The sequence below is a fragment of the Aethalodelphis obliquidens genome, unplaced genomic scaffold (assembly GCF_003676395.1).
Source record: "Aethalodelphis obliquidens isolate GAN/ISIS:26980383/991018 unplaced genomic scaffold, ASM367639v1 scaffold40, whole genome shotgun sequence".
NCBI classification, from domain to species: domain Eukaryota; kingdom Metazoa; phylum Chordata; class Mammalia; order Artiodactyla; family Delphinidae; genus Aethalodelphis; species Aethalodelphis obliquidens.
The window spans coordinates 9207867-9228696 of NW_020837984.1; the positions used below are offsets into that span (position 1 = coordinate 9207867).

Genomic DNA, 20830 nt, shown 5'->3' on the forward strand with positions numbered 1-20830 from the left:
TCCTGGCTTGGACCAGGGGTTTTTGTAGGGGAAATAGTGAAAAAATGTTGACATTATATTTTGAAAGTTGTACCTACAACTTGCTGTTGGACTAGGTAGGAGGGTGAGAGAGAGAGAACGGTAAGGATGGCTCTGAGGTTTTGGCCTGTGCAACTGGCAACATGGAATTGCCATTTACTGAGACACAGGAAGGCTTGGGTAGAGTAGGTTTAGGGGGAGCAGAATGGGGAGTTAAATTTTGGAGATACTGTACTTGGACCTTCAAATGGAGAAGCTGAATGTATGAGTGTGGAGGAGAGCTCTAGAAAAGAGGTAAATTTGAGGGTTGTCACTTTATAGCTGGTAATTAAAGCCATGAGATAAGGATCACCTAGGGAGTGAAAGGGGGGTGGGGAGTCCAAGGACTGAGCCTTGCGGGACTGGAAGGCTTAGAGGGTGGGGATGAGGTGGAGGAAGCAGCAAAGATGACTGAGGAGTTGCAGATGAAGAACTGGGCAGAAAATCATGAATGTGTGTGGCCTGAAAGCCAAATGAAGAAAATGTTTCAAGAAAAGAGGGGCTAATCATTTGCAGTCAAGTGCTGCTGCCGATTCAAGTAAGATGAATGAGAACTTACCATTAGATAAAACAGTTGAGAGGTTTTGGAGCCTGACTGGAATGGATTTAAAAGAGAATAGAAGAGAAATTGGAGATGTGAGTGTAGAAAACTTATTCAAGAGTTTTGCTTTAAAGAAAAACAAAAATGGAGCTATAGGTAGAAAGGGATGTAAGATTTTACAGGGTTTTTTTTAAGTTGAGAGAATTTATAGCATGTCTTATACATTGATGGGAGTTGATACAATCAAGAGGGAAGGAACATTGAAGAGGGAGAAGGAATTGCTGGACAGTATCCTCGGGCAGTAGCCATAAGAAGAGTTAGCCTTAAGTTGGAATAGAAATAGTCCAACCCCAGTACTAGGAGGGACACGGTAATGGGCTAGAGGGCAAGTGGGTGGTGGTGGTAGAAGCCAGTGGAAGTTTTCCTGTTGCTTCTGTTTTTCTCAGCAAAATAGGAAACAAGGCCATAGAGGACTATTTCTAGTGCCGGTAAATCTAAGGAAATAATAAGAGGCAAAGATAGTGATCATTTATAATGATAATTTGTGCTGTTGCTCTTCCTGAACTATATTCCTTCTTCTCAATCCTACCCATCCCATAAAACCCAGCTCCAGTCTAGCTTGCTTCGAACCATGATGATCTCTCTCTTTTTTCCAACTAACTCCAGATTATGTGAACCACTCATCTGGCTCTTAGCGTGTTGGTTGTTTATCTTTTTATTTAATTACTGTTATTTTAAATGTCTGATCTACTCAGCTGTAGTGTAAATTGCTTGATTGTAGGGACAATGTTCATATCTCCTGGTCTCTCCTGCACAGGATATGTAAATTCTCACTGCACGCACAGTGAGTGCTTAATAAACAGGGTTCCTCCCGTAGAAGGCCTGAGCTTGGACATAAATAGAATGTTTTACAGTTCAAGCAAACTATCTTGTTAATTTAATCCCTGTTTTTCTGTTAACCCATTTTTGAAACAGTTTTTATGTTTACATTTTTCCTTCAGGTTCAGGATTATCTAAGGAGATTTGAAAGTATACCAGATATGCTTGAATTGGATCACCTCACAGTTTCAGGAGATGTAACATTTGGCAAGAATGTTTCATTAAAGGTGTGTGGTTACGATGAAAATTACAGTTCTTATAGCTTTACAAGACAGGTTTCATTTTCTAGTCCTAAATTTACCTTTAAGGAATACTTCCTAGGTTGTACCAGATTGTTTATAAGATATGCATTTTAAAAATGAAATAGCTTACTACAATATTTAGTATTAATACTGTTTTCCATAAATATACAACATAGTTAAAATATAATTGTGTATAGGCATTTTGTGGAGTATAGCATTCAAATGGAAAGCAAACACTATTAAATAATTGAATTGGTACTATTTTATTGAAATATGACAATATTTAAAATAGAATCACTGATAAATTAGCATTAGTTAACTAAAAGATGACTATTTGAATCTGAATGAAAGTAGAAAAAAATGACAGCTTCATTTATACTGATTATAATCTATTCTTGTTAATCTGTTGTTATCAGTATGATGTTCATTCACATTACTGTAGTGCTTGGATACTTTGATGAGTATCATTCCAGCCTAGCATAAGAAATAGGAAGGACTATGGGTATGAGTATTAAAGCTCAGAACCAAAGATTCAACAGTTTTTTCCTAATCAAATATTTTTTAAAACTTCCATACCTAGATTTCAGGTGTTCTTCCTATTAAAGCTACTTACAGATCTTGGGAAAAAAACAAAACAACATATATATAATTATTGCTGATACTGCTTCATCTAAACAGTTTTACTTAAGACATGAAATATAAATCATTGAACTGTTCTCCAAAAAAACCAAAAAACAAAAAAACCCACACCTGTATGTAAATATAAACCAAGCACCTTTCAGTTTACGAAGGTAGATAATGCTGGTGGCCTTGCAAGTAGTTCTTGGAAAGGGCCCGCCTATTCTGTGGCGCTGGCCTGCTTCCCACTGCTAGATTCCTTGCCTCCTTATCAGAGATGGTACCACAGCTACCGCCAGTATTGTGACAGGACACATTACAGTTTTCCTTAATGTGTTATTTGTTTTTCATGTGTAATATTGTTTATAAATACACTTACTCCATTGTAGGTGAAGTTCTACATAAACTTGATAATTGTAAGAAAATCAATTGCATTTTCAGCTGCACTTGCAAGTATACTCTTGTTTTTTGTTTTTTCTGTCACTTAGGGAACGGTTATCATCATCGCAAATCACGGTGACCGAATTGACATCCCACCTGGAGCAGTATTAGAGAACAAGATTGTATCTGGGAACCTTCGTATCTTGGACCACTGAATGAAAAATATTGTGCACTTTATACTAATTATGGGTTAAACAGTTTCTTACAATGAAATGTTCTCTAGGATTATAAAATAGGCAGGTACTTTACTATGTTACTGTATCATGCAGTGTTAATTTTTAAGTTGAGTTTTCTGCGGTATGCTTTTAGTCTGTGAAAAGCACAGGTGGAAGCAGTACTTTTCTTTTTGAAGAAGATCCTGAAAGTTAAATTCATCTTAAAGTGCAATATTGTTTAATCTTAAAACTGGGGTAGCTCTGCTGGAAAATCTTTTAACAGAGGCCTCAGTGATGGTCACTTTGAACTGTTTGTGGTTTTAAAAATAAAGCTGTGAAGCAATCATGTATACACTTATACTTTTCAATGCTAACTTTATGAAATGGTGAAGAAAAATGGTTTACTCTTGCTAAACAGTTACTCTGTCAGTTGGAAGACTCGCTCTTGGAACACTGAAGTACTCACTAGCCAGTTACCTAACAAATCCAGTTTTTGCATTTCTGAGAATCTTAACCACATCATTATTTCCACAGGAATTAAACTTGAAGGTATTTAATATCTTTCATCCAGTTCTAAAGCTGGGATGCCTGCCATGCTCTCCATAGACTCTCCATTTATTGAAACAAAGTGGTGTTTCTTTTCCCAGCTGAAGGGGGTGGGGTGGGTAGAGGTAGGGCATTTCTTTCACATCCTTGTTCTCTAGTATAGCCGGGTGGGGTATAACGTTATAAAAAGTTACCTTTCCTTGAAGCTTCACTTGTTGAAGCTTGCTTGTTGTTACTGAAAAATGTTCTTGAATAACCCAAATGAGGTCTGCTGGTAGTTTGAATTTCAGCTTTTCTCTAAGAATCAATTACATTTTCCAATTCTTCCATACGTGTTTTTGAGTAAGCTGCCTGTTTAATAAGTTTACTGTTACTATAAAAAAAAAAAAGTTGTCTTTTAAAGTCTGGTAATTCTTTACAGCTTTATTTTAGACAGTTTAAGAACCAATGACATACCTCTGTAATAATGATAAAGGAAAGAATTCCTCTTAGGAAAACAAAGAGCACAAAATAAGACTATTTCATTGTACATAATCACCACAAGGTTAGGCACTCTGACAGGGTTAGGCAAGATTCCTGGTGTGAAGTGAGGCACAGGCACTTTCATTTATAGAGTGCTGCTGATTCTAATTTTGAAGGTAGGTGTTATAAAAGTCTTTTTAAATAACTTACTCATCACCTTATATTTCTGGCCCCAACACAGCAGCCTATATTTTAACAGTTCTGTTTCTCCCTGGTCTTTGTTCATATACACATTGAAAGTTACTTACAAGTAAGAACCCAAGGCAGGGGACATACTTCAATGTTATGAGGAGATCTCATTTTAACATTTAGATAAGTAGGCAGAATATAAGAAAATGTATTCTTACCTCTGCTAGAAATAAAAAGGAAAAACACCCCAACCCTGCATAGATACTTTTATAAAAATACAGCTGTTAAACTGCAGGCTTTCATACACCACATCTGAAAAGTATTTAAATTAGTAGTTGCATAAATGAACACCAAAATCTTACTCTTTAATTATTACTTATGATCAGTCTTTCAAGTATTTAGACTATTCTGGAAGGCTTTACGCAGTTGACATACAGTGGTGATGATGATAGATTAAATATGTGACACACAAAGCCTGAAACTTGACATTGGTCACTAAAACAAAAACTGAATTCCTAAATCCAAGCAATCAAAAGATGTTTATTTTTATAGAAAGATCTGTAAAAAAATAATTTTTCAAACAGCTTTACTTTCATAGAGAAAACTTTCTACAGAGGTTGAGTAAGATTTTAATATTTTAAATTGTACCATCATTAAATAAGGTGGGACACCATATGAATTTCATTGCACTGGAAGAAATGCAAAGCATTTTTTAATATAAAGTATACAGAGCATTCTAGTCAACTACAGCTGTGTTACAGCTATGTGTTCTTTTGGATTTGGTCCAAAGAAACCTGAGTCTGTTGCCAGAGAGAATGAAAAATATTATAGACACCTGATCAGTTACTCCTCACTGAAGGAAGCACACAAATGGCATTCCTTGTAGATCCCAGTGAATCCCAGTTTCCCAACACTGATACTTTCCCTTTCCCCTTCCCCAACCCCAGTTCACTTTGGGTTCCAGGTTCAGTTCTTGAATCACAGGCATCCATATTTTCATCACAAACATACACATCCCATGGTAAAATGAACTACCCAGTTTTCCAGTATGTCATCACCTTTTCTGTTCCCAGATCTCGGCCATATTTAGGTCCAAATCTTTAAGGCCTTTTAAGGCTTGAAGATTTCCAGTGTAAAAAGCTACATCTGCTGTGACCAACCTAAACATTGGAAAGAAAATTATTTTTAATCTCATGTTTTCTTTTCAAATAAAGTAGCAATGCTCACAGAGTAATCTGAGTCCTATCCTAGCTGCTAGACTATGATTTAAAATTTGGACCAAATGTCAATATATTTCTCTCAGCATGATTCCTACTATCTTATAGTTAGATCATTTAATGTTCACTCTTTCAACAGTGTTGTTTTGAAAAGGAATAAACCAATGCAGGTTGGACTGTTTCATAATTAATTCTGCCCAATAAAATAAATTTATCTTAGAACAGTATGAAATAGAGAAAAATAACAAGTTAAACTTTTCTTTTTTTGATCAGCTGTCACTAGAATAGAGTATACATGTATATGACTGTTGAACTCAAGGAAAAGACAGACAAGGTTTCCTGAATGCCATCCTAAGAAGTTAAATGAAGGCTGGGACTCATGTGTTAAGTACTGCTGGATACAAAACTTGCTATTGACGATGTAACAATACTTGACAAAAAGAATTATACTTTTAAGTATTTAGCTGTCACATTAATCCCTATCCTTGAAAAAACACTCCTGGAAAGAATGCTCAGATGATAAACAGATACCAAAGCTCCACACACAAAAAGTAGGGGCTGGTCTGATTAGACGTGTACGTTGACAGATTTGGCCCATGGAGAAACAAATAGGAGATCTTGATTTAGTAGTTTGTAAAAGAAGAGGAAATGCAGCTTTGATACTTTAAAGAGCATGTAAGTTCTGGATTGCTGGACCACAAGGGGGCAAAGGTATTTTAAGCACCCTTAATATATGTATGAGTCTAATTTATAAATACATTCATACTTATGTACTTAATGTTTCAGCTTTTGTCACATGGCAGAATTCAGTAAGGACCATATTTTTGTTTGAAACTCATCTGGGTCAAGGTGCTTTAAAATCCATAAAAAGTCTAAATTAGTAAGTATGCTGAAACTGACAGCAATGGCTCAAAAAAGAACAAAGTCTTAAGGCAAGACTCCCACATGAAAAATTAAACGAAATTAACAGAAATCTCCATTTTAAAATATCAAGTCAACTATTTACAGTCTATACAAGATAGTACATAGAAAATATATATTTTACATCAAAGTTGAAAATATTTGATAAAAGAACGTAAAAGAAAAGCAGATATTTGCAATATATATAACCAATGAAGGATCAGTTTGAGGTCATATGCAAAAATCTAAAATCAGCAAGAAAAAGATAATACCCAAGATAAAAAATGGGTGAAGAATATGAAAAGTCACAGATGAGAACACCTGAATGACAAATACGTGAAAAGATGACAAACATTAGGAAATGCAAATCAAAACAAAATACCACTGTATCCCATTAGACTGGCAACAATTTAAAAAATCTAACAGCAAATGTTGGCAAGATGTGGAATAAAGGTGGGCATATAAACTTGGTATAGCCACTTTGGAGAAAATTCTGGCAAAACCTAGTAGAGTGAAAACGTACATGTGATCCACTTCTATGTACCTACCCTAAAATGATCACACCATTACACATGTATAAGGAAAGATCTTCACTGTGGCATGATTGTAATGGAAGAAAGTAATGACCTAAAATCGATCACCAGGTGAAATGGAAACATTAAATATGGTTGATTCATGTGGGAGAATGCAATAAAGCAATCAAAAATGGACAATTTCTATATATCAACATAAACAATGTTGAGTGGAAAAAAGCAAGCAGCATATGTACAATATACCATGTAAGTAAATTAAATTCATAAAACAGCTCCACATTTTTTTTTTTAGATAAAGAGACAATAAATGAGAAGGACTTAAAGGATATAGATCAGATTTACTAGAAACATTGCCTAAGGGCTGGAGGAAAGAGAAAAGGACTGGAGATGGGGTCAAGGGGTACTTAAGCTCCATTTGGAATGCCATTTTTAAAAAAAATGATGAACATTTTTTTTTCCAAGTGAAAATGACAAATGTTAATAATGATCAATTCTAAGTAACAGGAATATAATATTCTCCATATGTCTATTTTAAAAATATCTTAAAATAGAGAAAAAAATCACATTAAAAAAAAGTGCAGGATGGGGGAGAAGAAGGAATAGGGAGCAACTGCTTAATGGGTCTGGGATTTCCTCTTGTGGTAGTAAAATGTTTGGAACTAGACAGGGCTGGCAGTTGCACCCAGGTGGTGGCTGCGAAGGCACTAGGACCACTGAATGGTTAACTATAAAATGGTTGATTTTATGTTATGTGAATTTCACCTCGAAAAAAAAAAAGGTAAAATTTTAGAGCCATTTCAGGAACAAAAGTTCCTTTTAAGCAGGTAGTTTATTATGTCTTTGGCTAGAGTCTAGAGAGAAATTTTCAGGGAATTCTATCTTTCAAGTGATCGCTCAAAGACATAGTTTGACTTACACAGTATTAGTGTCTTTAAAAGTATGTGACAACAAAGATCTCTAAGGTGGTACCAACCCCCAAATAGCTTTATTAACAAAGAAAATAATAGGTGATGAATTAACTTGGATGCTTCAGAACTACTGGTCTGAGAAAAACCAACCTGCGAGATTTAGTTACGTGAATAAAAGTAGAAAAGTATGAGTGTAATGGGCCTTTAATTAGCTTTTTATGAATAGTTTCTGAGAGGTATTTGATATTTGTTATACTGTCTTTGAACTTTTCTGTGGCTTTGAAATTTCTGAAAATAAATCTTTAAAAAAAAAAAAAGAACCAGGTAATAATCAAAAGAGAATCAGATTTTTGCATAAAACTCTTAAATTCAGCCTGGCTGACAAATTCAGCAGTTTGAAGCTTCCAAATTGTTTTGTGCAAAATCAATTCATTGTACTCTCCAACAACACAGGTTTGAACTGCGTGGGTTCACTTATACGCAGATTTTTAAAAACAGTAAATACTAGAGCATTACATGATCTGCAGCTGGTTGAATCTGTGGATGTGGAATTGTTGATACAGAGGAGCCCTGTATATGGAGGGCCAGCTCCCTAAGTTATACTCAGATTGTCAACTGCTGGAGGGTCGGCACCTCCAACCCCCACCCCATCCCCCTCTTGCTCAAGGGCCAGCTGTACTTCTTTTCTTTTTAAGGGTAGGGCCAACTTCTGACTCCAAAAGATGTTTTTTATATTTGTTCCTATAAGTTTGAAACTTAAGCCTAAAATTCCTTTAAAAGGGAACAAAATATTCTACTCTTAAAAATCCATGGAACAGGTAACACACTACAGAAATCATATAAAGGTGTACCTACATGATCAGCGTTTTGCACTTTGTATAATCTTTAAATCCATATCTTTATCTACATTGCTCTTAACAAAAATTCTGTGACAGGACTTTTTATCATCCCTATTTTAAAATCTAAGAATATTAAGATCCAGGGTAAGTGATTTGCCCAGTTATAGAGCTAGTAAGTGGCAGAACTTAACCCGTTTTCTGATTCTAAATCTATTTCGCCAATAATACATATAATTTGTTCAACGGCTTACAATAAAATATGTATACACTTATTTTTTGTAACCCTGTGAAGGAATTAAGGCAGATTTTATGGTTCTCATTTGATAAATAAGGCACAAAGGTTAAGTGACTTTCTCACAGTCATACAAAGTAGGACTTTGAGTTCTGTCTGGATAGGTGAAGACTACTGGGTGACTTAAGGAGGTGCTACTAATGTACACTGCCTCAAAATGGACATATAAGGTCAGTTAACTAATTCACCATCTATAAAACACTTTAACACAGATAGATAGATATAGATATAGATATAGATATACATCACCTCCACAGAGGGAAAAAAAGGCAAAAGTCTGCTGATTTTACAGTCTGGGGCCCTGGCAAGATTATAGTGGAAAAGGACAGCATAATGAATAAAAACCAATCAAACAGTTCAATATGGGAGTACGGGGTAAAAACATATTGAAAACATACCCATTTTGAGGTCCTCCATCATTTATCACATTTAAGTGAGACAATTGCTTTTTCAAGTGGAGTTTGTAACTTGCATTAATTCTTAAAAATAACATCTGGAAAAGAAATAAAACTCAGTTTCTTAAAGCTCTATTGACATAGAAGACGTAAGTAAGTAATCACTATTATTTGCAGAAAAATTTTAAAAACCTTTTGCTTTGGCATATACTTTTAAAATGCTCCTCTGAAAGTATTTAATTGCTATTTCAGTATAGTTTGTCTCCTTAGTTGGATAAAAGCTCTTTTTGCTCTTTTCAGTAGTACTTATTTTAGTGATATGACTTATCACTGCCTTTTGCCCCTTAGTAGAAATCCTCTGGCATGTGTAAATGGGATCAACCATACAGGTGAAAAGAATAAAAAGAGACGGAGAATTCTGCAATGTATCGATATTAACTAGGAACTTGATAGAGAAAAAAGTCACAATGGTAAAGGCAAGGCTACCGTTATCCTTCCCAATTACTTGGAAGTATTTTATTGCTTCACATGCAGATTTTTAATGCAATACTTCTTTGGGAAATGCCTGACCTGAAATTATATACAATTAATCTATGGAAACAATTTTGTGAAATATATTTCCCATGGGAAAAAATATATAAAGTCATCTATGGAAAAGTTTTATGGAATTACTCGTACTCAAGTGACAATAATGACATAAATCTATAATTTGTGCCCAGCTTGACAAGAGTTCCCTTTAAATGATGATGCAGATAAAAATACATGAAATACCTATATACCCAGCTCCTGGACCTGGCTAAGCCTTGTTCTAGAATTAGAACTCAAATGGCAAATCCAGAAGGTCAGAATGTCAGAGGTGGGGGATCTTACATGTGGAATGAAAAGGATGGCTTGGCTAGGAAGACTGAGAAAGGAAGAAGAGACCCTAGTGGGTGCTCCACATCTCAAGCCTCCTCCTCAGTCCTCAGAGAGCCCCAAAGGCACTGGATGATATTTAATCATAAAGATGGTATGATTAATGAAAACTTAGGGAAACATGAAAAAATGGTAATAGCTAGTATAGGATGGAAGTCTGAGGTGGCATGGGAAAGGAGACCAGCAGGCGCAAGAGCAGGGAAGAGACACTGAAAAAGCTACTCTCTGCTCCCAAATACCATTTCCAAGCACTCAACCAATTCAAGACAAACTGAAATATTGATAAGAAACTTGTCTAAATAGCAAAAATCCCAGTGAAAACTAAGATCATTAGTCATGTAACAACTAGTTTTGTACTAATTATAACATATCAATCAATTAGACTTGAATGAGATCACCTGGTATAAAGGGAACAAACTAAGGTGGGTAAAGAAGACCAGAAGAAAAGAAGTACTGGAAACTTTAAAGTACTAGGCGAGGGAATCGAGGGAAGTCACGGGTAGGAATGTCACCGAAAAGTGAAGAGAATTCTGGTAATAGTGTAGGGAAGACAGTAGAGACAGAGGGTGGATACTTCAAAAGTAAGAGGTGCCAAAGACTACCCATTTTGCTATTTTTCCTGATCTGTGCCTACTACACATCACTTATGCTGATCTAACAAATATTAATGTTAAGGCATATTGATTGTTACTTTATATGTCATCTCATTATTAAGTCCATCACTAATTCCTCCCCTATCCAATTTGGATTATAATCACAGTGAGTAACATATTCTACTATTCACTGATAAATGCTAATCCTGATTTTCAAACTAATAATGTAATAAATGATGTCAGTAGAATCTGGGACCTCTGATGACCCAATGAACAAATGAAAATCTGCTTTTTAGAATGGCTGACTACACAGCAAAGCTACTATTGCTCTGGCCTGTCAGGGCAAGGAGCACTTTGAAATCAAGTCAATATAACAACTGGAAAAAATAACAATAATCATACTGGAATACGAACTAAGCTTAACTGTGCCAAAAGTACATAATAAAAACACTCCAATTCTGCATGCATATTATGTTATATATAATAGTTTTAGGAATTACTACTTACTTGTGTTTGTTCTTCTGGAAGGAGATCAAATATAGCTTCATGCATTTTTGCCATTTGCTTACAAATATTCCTGAAACAGGCAGAAGGAACGGGAGCTTTCACTTCATACTGGCAGGGAAAAATAATGAGAATTATATTCATGTCCTCTGGATTGCATATTGTCCCCACTGTTCTCTAAAACATATATTTTCTGCCCCTACACATCTAACTCTTCAACTGTGATCTGTGCTACTCATGCAAATCTCAAAAACTTTTCATTAAAAAGCTTAATCTATTTTGAGAGAACCAGCATAATATAGTGGCTAAGAACATAGGTGGCTTCCCTTCTTAAGATGGACTGCTTGGGTTCAAATCCCAACTCTTAAAATTCTTAGCTATGTGAGATGGGGTGAGTTACTTCTCTATATTGGGTGAGATATTTCTCTATATCTCAAAGGGCATGCTGGGAGGATTTTAAAAGATGGCTCATAAGAACTCAAACCAGTGCTTGATACCAAGTAGGTACTCAAAAAATGTTAGCTACTATTGTGGCTTAATATACGATAATGAATCATTAAAGTAGGCCCTCCAAATTAACAGATTATTTTTTAAACATGATTTTAAGAATGTGTTCAACATGATCATATCTGAAATCAATATAACTGGTAGAATTAAAATGTTCTTTTTCTTGGTAGGTGGGCCAATATAGTAATCATATTTACCCTAAGGTTAAGAGAAGACTTTTTCAGGCTTCCCTGGTGGCACACTGGTTAAGACTCCACCTGCCAATGCAGGGGACACAGGTTCGAGCCCTGGTCCGGGAAGATCCCACATGCCATGGAGCAGCCTGTGCACCACAACTACTGAGCCTGCGCTCTAGAGTCCATGAGCCACAACTACTGAAGCCCGCACGCCTAGAGCCCATGCCCGGCAATAAGAGGAGCCACCACAATGAGAAGCCCGTGCACCGCAACGAAGAGTAGCCCCTGCTCGCCACAACTAGAGAAAGCCTGAGCGTAGCAATGAAGACCCAATGTAGCCAAAAATAATAAATAAAATAAATAAATTTAAAATAGTAATAATAATAATAAAGAGAAGACTTTTTCAATGATCTATACGGAAAACTTTAAATTAGGTAAATTCACTTACTGTTCTTACGTCTGGAACAGTATACTGATATGATTTAGATAATCACCTTTTAGCCCACATTTTAGAATTCACAGCTTAAATTATATATCATTTTCATTTATAAGACAAATTTGGGCTAAATAATTATATTTTAGATGCACTAATCTTATATAGTTTATTAAAATGATGAGTTCCAATATACTGCTGCAGCAGAACCATGTGGAAGTCACCGTGTGACTGGACCAAGCAAAGTCGTGACCACTCAAGGGTGTGTCTCTCTTCAGCTTAGAGTTATATCAAACATCCTCTTATCTTCTTTATTAATAACAGCTTTAAGATATAATTCACATACCATAAAATTCACCCCTTTAAAGTGTACAATTAACTTTTTTTAGTAAACTCTTATACAACCATCACAACTAATTCCCAAACATTTTCATCACCCCAAGAAGAAACCCCATACCCATTAGCAGGCACACCCCGTTCCCCCCTCCCCTCAGCCCCTGGCAACTACTACTCTCTAGAAATGGAATCATACAATCTGTGGCTTTTTGTGACTGGCTTCTTTCACTTAGCATGCTTTCAAGGTTCATCAATGTTGCAGTATGTGTCAGTACCTCATCTTTTTTATGGCTGCATGATATTCCATTGCATGAATATACCATAGTTTATCCAATCAGCAATTAACGGACATTTGGGTTATTTCTACTTTTTGGCTATTATGAATAATAATGCCATGAACATTCATGTACAGATTTCTGTGTAGACAAATGTTATCAATTCTCTTGGGTATATACCCAGAAGTGGAATTACTGGATCATATGGTAACTCCATGTTCAACCTTTTGAGGAAATGTCAAAATGTTTTCCACAGTGGCTGTACCACTTTACAATCCCACCCAGCAGCCTATAAGGGTTCCAATTTCTCCATATCCTCACCAACACTTGTTATTGTCTTTTTTATTTTAGTATCCTACTGTGGTAATATCCCCTTATCTTAACTGTCCCCCTGTCCTGGGTTGAATAATATCTTCTCCAAATTCATGTTCACTTAGAGCTTCTTAAGGTCATAGTGGATTAGAGTGGGTCCTAAATCCACTGACTGGTGTTTTTATAAAAGAAAGGAGAGGGAAATTTAGACACAGAGACACACAGAGGGAAGATGACCACGTGAAGACAGAGGCAGAGATTGAAGTGATGCATCTACAAGCCAAGTAATGCCAACAACTGATAGCAAGCACCTGAAGCTAGAAAGGGGCAGGGAAGGATTCTTAGAGCCTTCAGAGGGAGCATGGTCTAGGGACACTCTATCCTCCAGAACTACAAGAGAATAAATTTTTGTGTTATAAGCCACTCAGTCTGTGGGAATCTGTTATGGCAGCCCCAGGAAACTAGCACACCCCCAAAACCTTCCTTCATCACTGCTTTCCCTCAAGATACTATCCTTTCCATCTGACCTTCACCACACGTTTCTTCAATCACTTAAACTTGATACTGTACTTCTTTATTCCACACTATATAAAAAAATCAACTAAAAATGGATCATGGACTTATATATAAAACCTAAAACAATAGTGCTTCTAGAAGAAAACACTGGAAATTATCTTTGTAACTTGGGTGACAAAAAGTTATTGGGATAAGACACAAGAAGCATGAATAATAAAAGAAAAAACTGATAAACCGGAGTTCACCAAAGTTAAAAATTGCTCTTTTTAAGACACTTAAGAAAATGAAAAGGTAAGCCATAGACTGGGAGAAAATACTTACTTGATAAAGGACTTGTATCTAGGATATATAAAGAACTCTTTTCTTAAAGAACTCTTAAAACTCAATAAGAAGATAACCCAATTTTTAAAATGAGCAAAAAAAATTTGAACATTTTTCCAGAGAAAAAGTATGGATGGCAAACTAACACATGAAAAGATACTCAACATGTTCGTCATTATATAAATTAAAACCACAATGAGATATCACTCAATACAGACCTACTAGAAGACTAACATTAAAAAACAGAGAGACAATAGAAAGTGCTGGTGAAGATAAAGAGTACCTAGAGCTCTTGTACATCACAAGTAGAATATAAAATTGTATAGTCACTTTGGAAAATAATTTGGCAGTCTTACATTTCCATGCCACCATCAATATATTCCAAGGTATTTACACAAAAGAAATGAAAACACATGTCCACACAAAGATGTGCCCATGAATGTATATAGTGGCATTATTCATAACAGCCAGAAACTGAAGAAAACCCAAACATCTATCAATTGATGAATGGATAAACAAATAGTAGTACATCCATACAATCGATATCACTCTATAATAACAATGAACAAGCCATTAACACCTGCTATAACATCCATGAATTTCAAAAGCGTTGGGCTAAATGAAAGGAACCTAGGACAAAAGGTTACATTCTGTATAATTCCATTTATAGGATATTCTGGAAAAGGCAAAACTATATGGAAGAAAATCAGATCAGTGGTTGTCATGGTTTGGGGATGTCGGGAAAAGGATTAACTGCAAAAATGCCAACAGTGATGGAATTGTTCTATATCTTGATTGTGGTAGTTCTACTACATATACATGTCAATATCCATCAAATTATATACTTAGAAAGGATGAATTTTACTGAATGTAAATTATACCTCCATAAACTTGCCTTAAATTGCTTAGCTTTCCACTGATAGTCAAAGCTTTCCACTATCTTTCCAACATATCTCCCACTCCTGGGTTTACCCACCCTAATACATTAGCTAAATGGAATTACTTACCTTTGTTATTATTAATAACAACAGCAAAAGCATTAGCAGTCAACATTTATTGGAACTGGCTATAGTCAGATACATGATAAAAGAAAAGTGCTCCACATATATTATCTCATAAATCTTCACTACAAGTTTATGAGGCTTTATTATTATCCTCATTTAGAGATAGGAACCGAGGCTTAAGGAGATTAATAATTTGCCCAAGGTTCTTCAGTGACTAATGTGTGACAAACAATGGAATTTGAATTTAGGTCTACCTGACTCCAAAACCCAACACTAAACTTCCTTCTTAGGATTCCTACCAACATGTCTGTTCATGCTGTTAACTCAGAGTATCTCTTCGCCTCAACTTCATTTGCTCTAATTGTATCTATCTTTAAAATCAAAACTTATATGCATCCCTCATCCATAAAGCTTTCCCAGATCTCCCTCCCCAGCTAACAACCATCTCTTTCAAAACATTAAAAGCTCCAATAGCACTGAACCGATTCCCTACTTATGATACTTTAATCTACCTCCTGTTATAGTTATTGATATAATTATCCTACTAGATATTTTACTATATGAGGACAAGATCAAAGGCTTCTTCACCCTTGTGTATCACTGTTAACCTAACACGATTTAACTCAATGAATGAATGAATGGTGGCTGGACATTAGTCTAGCCAGTAGTACAATTAGATGTTAATGTTTCACTCTACCCAAGGAAAGGTACCCTTGTTTATTAGCTTCTTATAATCAGCATATATTTTATTACTGTGTTATTCTTCTTTCCCCAAATTAAAATTCCTGATAAGAAAATGAAAAGCTAAAAATTGAGAGACTAACCCAAATCAAACACTGTCTGCTATTTTGGTGTGAATTAAAAACAGGGCCAAACTCCTGGGCAACCCATGGAAGCAAGTAGGGCAGGGAGTGGTAAAGAGAGACTTGATAATACAGGGAAAATGTAACATGTCAGGGTAACAGGAAAAGTCATCAGTGAGGAAGGTAGCAGAGAAAACGCTAAGTTGCAAATGTCTAGGCACACTCTTGACATTAAAAAAATGACATAAAAAATGGGGAGGGAGGTGTTTGAAATTTATAAAAGAGTTAAGAGACATAATAACCAAATGCAATATGTAATTTTGTTAGGTGTGATATAGTAGTGTGATTATATAAAAAAGTATCCCTCCCTAGTTTTTAGAAATATACACCCAAGTATTTAGGGATGAAATATTACAGTGCCTCAAATTAACTATAAAATATTTTAGCAAAAAAAGAAAAATGTTAATGACTGTTAAATATAGGTGATAAATATATGGGAAGCTCATTAAATAATTTTCTTTATTTTTCTTTACCAAAAAGAAAGAAAAAGAGAAAAAAGAATGCAATGAATTGTCACAGGAAAAAGTCTAGCCATAGTCCCAATTCTTGTTCATAGACTTTGGATGACCAACATGATAGAAAAAAGTCAAGGTTTTAAGAGTACCAGCACTTTTTTGGTTTTGCTTCATTCTATTCCCCAGCTTATTTCTAGTTTCACTATTTAACATTTACCTTACTCTACATTATTAGGTGTTAAGTCCTCTGCCTTGTTAGATGATAAACTTCTTGAGGGTCACAGTGCATTATTCATTGACTTTTGGTACACAGAAGAATGTCATGTATCAAAAAGGAAACTGGTGGAGTAGAACTGCTTTTGCATTTAGCTTGTACTTGGCAACCATGAAGAAAAAAGAGAATTTCTAACCAATAATTTTTCTCCATCCAAAACTAGAAACTTAGAAGGCATAACATAACATAGGTATGTTTGCACATAACTATAAATTCCTTAAGCTTCTTAAAAGAAAAGCATAAAACATCTATACTATAAACTAACTACGTCAGAGGTTCTCAAAGTGTGGTGTGGGAACACCTGGGAGTCAGAGGCTCTTTCAGGGAATATGTGAGGTAAAAACCATTTTCATAATAATAATAAGATTAGTATTATTCACTTGCGGTCTCTCATGATTGAATGGTGGGGATTTTTAGATGACCTGTGATGTCATTCTGAAGGCTAATCAAATGTGTGTTTATGAATTCTTGTGTTTTAAATTTTTTTTTAGTTTTAATTTCTAATATGGTACTTACTGATAAGTATATTTGCATAAAAAAAGCTCTTTGGGGTCCTCAATTATTCTTAAGAATGTAAAGGGGGTCCTATGATCAAAATGTTTGAGAACTTAACATTAAACAAATGCAATCTTATTTTCCAATCACTCCTTCTCACTGTCAACTTCAAAGATTTGGGTGTGAATGGGCACCACTTTATCTTGCCTTTTTATAATTTTTATGTGCCTGCTGCTCTTGCCATCTCAGAATCTGAAGGATCCAAGTAGAAGGAAAAGCATATCAAAGGGTCTTGCTTTATAAGATTACTCTAAAAATACTCTGGGGCAAAAGTATAAACTAAATAAACCTTCAAACTTTCAAGGTATGAGATTTCTGCTTTCTCTCTAAGACATGTACTGAATAATTTAGGGAAAGGAAAGAGTGAGGGATAGGGCAAAAGTGACTAGGGCTAATTAAGTGACATTTTTCTGAAGATACCCTCCCAGTGCAATTAAGAATTTTTTGGAAAACAGTTCTCCTTTTAATGACCTATGTGGAATGGGAAGCAAATAAGAAACAAGTACTGAAATTGAATATCTATGACGGAAATAAGAGAGCACCTCAGGCTCTGCCTTCTTGGCCTGGAAAATAAAATAACACTTTACTACAAATAATTTAATGTTTATTTTCTCAATTCTGTCTCTGGAAGGCTTTCAGACTAAAATACGCTTTGAAGATACATAATTTTCAATGCAGCTAATATAAAATTACTTCTATATAGGGTTTCTATCATCCTTGAAATCATCTTCCCCCACCCCTACCCCCAAGTTCCTTAGGAAATGAATATCACCTATTTGGGTGATCTGAACATTTGAGTTTTTCCCTAAACCCGGAACAATTTTGATTTGTTAGACAACTGTGAAAAGTCACAACGCTTTCAAGCAAAGCCTAATAATTTCCGTAAATTATTACCTTAGATAACAGCTTGTCAAATAAGCTATCCATTATCGCTACAAGCTTAGCTGATATTTCAGCTATGTGGTCATGGTAGTCCTGTAATGAGAAATAACGTTATATTTTAAAGTCCCTGGGACACATCTAAAATACTTAACAATTATGGAGTTAAATTTATGAAACTCCAGTAGAAAATACATGGAAAGGTACCTTAGTGATATGATCAAAATGCCTAAGCATACTATACTGCTTAGGCTGCAGTCGAGCTTCAAAATGAGCCCTGATCACAGGAATGTAGTGCACGATTAACTGCAAACAGCGTGAAGAAAGAGCTGAAGATCCGGGAGGTAGACATATCGTGGAGAAAAAAAAAGGTATTAGCTGATATTTAAGGTATTTAATTACCTATCAAATTATGTAAAAGGTATCAATTAATTTTATACAGACCCCAGTTTATTACATAAATGAAGAACACAGTAACAGAAAGCAACATATTTCATATTTTTTGTTTAAGAAAATCAGTTGGTACTGAATGATGTAATGAATTATGCTGCTTTTCCAATGGACTCAAGTTGTGAGTAGTACTGGCATGAGGAAGCTAATGGGACAACGGATTCTCTTCTGACATTCAGATACCTTTCACCCCATATATACATACGTACTTCATACATATTACATTTTAACATTTTTTTTTACAGTAGTGCAACTTTCTAGTAACTTATATTTATTGGAGTGAAAATTCCTCATAACATTTCTCCAGAAGTTACTTTTCAGTTATGGCAATACATAAGAAAGTGACATTGCTACTTTTAGAGGCTTTAGTTAGAGGCATAAAAACATCAGGTATAATGAAACATAAGTATAGTGACATCACTGTAATGCCTCAGCATGTGAATTAAATGCAAAAATCCATACCCAAATTTTTTGTAGTTATTGTTTTTAGTCCAACAACTTGCAGTGCACCAGCTCCAAGAACTAACTGGCAACTTCTTGAATTGAAGTACTAACAAAGGAAGAAAAAAAAACCCAACAATTTATTAAAAACTATTCTTTATATGCTGGCAATGTGTTAATTCTAAAAATACATTCCTCTTTCCTCTCATTGAAGGACCAAATGAGTTTTTCTACTAGGAGCAATTAGGATCTGTTTATGTAATGACAAAAAAAAAAAAAAAAAAAAAAAAAAAGGCAAAGGGTGTTCCCAAATGATAATATTTACAGTCTGGTAGGGAAAAAGTTGAAAAATTCTAAAAATCAGTTGTTCAGAAATTAATCTTTAATTGGCATTCACAAAACTAGTTGTTTCGGTCATTCTAATTGGATAGTCCTACTTTCGAAAGGGTAACAAAATCTTTCTGGACTAAAATATGACAACTTAATTTTGGGACAGAATTAATTGATAGATTAGGTATTTGAAAAAAATAAAGCCTTTTCTCTAGGCTAGCAGTTTAAAATATCTGTTAATATGAAATGGCTGAATAACACTATCACCACAGTTTCATTTTACATCAATGGTTCTGAAATAATGATTTAAGAAAAATCTCTAACCTTAGTGAGATGAATTTTGTAAAGTTCAGTGAATTCCTTCCATGCACATTTGAAACCAGTCCAGGTTTTTTGACCTAAGTGGCCTCAGTCATGTTCAGCACCTAACGAACAAATCATCTCCTGTCTCCGATATCATTAACAACTCTATGGGTGTAATGAGGAATCACTAAATGTGGAGTGAGAAGGAAGCAGGTGGCCTCCTTCAAATAACATGTTGTGTTCAACCACAATCAAATGTCACAAAATTAATGTCTTAAAGATAGCTTAACCTCGAAATGTCTTAGAGTTGGAAGATTACTCACGCCCTAATGAATTACTTCTTCCAACTATTTTTTCCATAGGAGTGAAATCATACACACCTTCAATAAATCTGATAGACGAGTGAGCATGTCAGTAGTAACAGATGGGATATTATCCACACACTGGCAATATTCAAGGATAATTCTTATCAACAGCAATACGGTTCTACAAAAAAAGAAAGATGACCCAGTAGACACTCAAAACAAGAAAAATCAAACTGATTTGGCATATAAAAATCAATATTGATCTTGGTAACTGTTAAATTATGTATTTTACCTATAAGTGCAACAGAGTAGGGACTTAGGGTAAGGCAACAGAAAATCCTAGAGTGTAAAATTAAGGAGGAACTCAATTTCAGGGTTGTGCAATTGCAAGGTAATCACTTGCATGACACTGAGAAAGGGTACCTCCTTAAATTTTGTGTTGTGAGCACATCACTCTCTGTGTGACAGTCATACTAAGATAAGTCTCTTCCATAAGGCAGGTATCCCATTCCTTGGCCAATTTAGAAACACTGAAAAAAGCTTAACCAGTGTTTCTGATTATGTAGTAGGTCCTCATAAATGTTGAATTAATGAAGGGAACCTAGTCTAGATTTTCTTAGTGAGATGAAAGATAAACTGTGGCTTCTAAGAACAATATACCTTCTAAGAAGTTTATTGGTAAATCTCAAAAGCTTCTCCAAAGATGAGAAAGTTATCAGCTCATTATCAGGACATGTCATAAGCTGAAAAGAGGCACTACTGGGAGGTTAAATAAGGTTGAAACTAAGGGAGAAAGAGCCATTCATTACAGCACATCTAAATTCAATGAGATCCTCAGAAATGAGTGATCCATGTAAACTAATGTTTTA

General features: G+C 35.2%; 2 protein-coding genes across 9 annotated transcripts in view; one reads left to right on the plus strand and one right to left on the minus strand.

Moving 5' to 3' along the window:
- Positions 1–3279, plus strand: part of UGP2 (UDP-glucose pyrophosphorylase 2) — a 55221-nt gene extending 51942 nt beyond the window's left edge. For all 3 annotated transcript variants that reach the window (XM_027131820.1, XM_027131817.1, XM_027131819.1), the window contains exons 9-10: positions 1600–1704; positions 2826–3279. In XM_027131820.1, the coding sequence (XP_026987621.1) occupies positions 1600–1704; positions 2826–2933 (213 nt within the window). In that variant the 3' untranslated portion in view covers positions 2934–3279. The remainder of the gene's footprint in view (positions 1–1599; positions 1705–2825) is intronic.
- Positions 3280–3416: 137 nt separating this feature from the next.
- Positions 3417–20830, minus strand: part of VPS54 (VPS54 subunit of GARP complex) — a 135713-nt gene continuing 118299 nt past the window's right edge. For 4 of the 6 annotated variants that reach the window (XM_027131811.1, XM_027131810.1, XM_027131813.1 and 1 more), the window contains 8 exons: positions 20037–20142; positions 19045–19132; positions 18340–18461; positions 18148–18228; positions 11230–11337; positions 9218–9312; positions 5189–5290; positions 3417–3852 (listed from right to left, as the gene is read on the minus strand). In XM_027131811.1, coding sequence (XP_026987612.1) covers positions 3777–3852; positions 5189–5290; positions 9218–9312; positions 11230–11337; positions 18148–18228; positions 18340–18461; positions 19045–19132; positions 20037–20142 — 778 coding nt within the window. In that variant the 3' untranslated portion in view covers positions 3417–3776. Of the gene's footprint in view, positions 3853–3882; positions 5291–9217; positions 9313–11229; positions 11338–18147; positions 18229–18339; positions 18462–19044; positions 19133–20036; positions 20143–20830 lie in introns of those variants that run through there. The other 2 variants (XM_027131814.1, XM_027131815.1) reach the window with 1 other exon arrangement.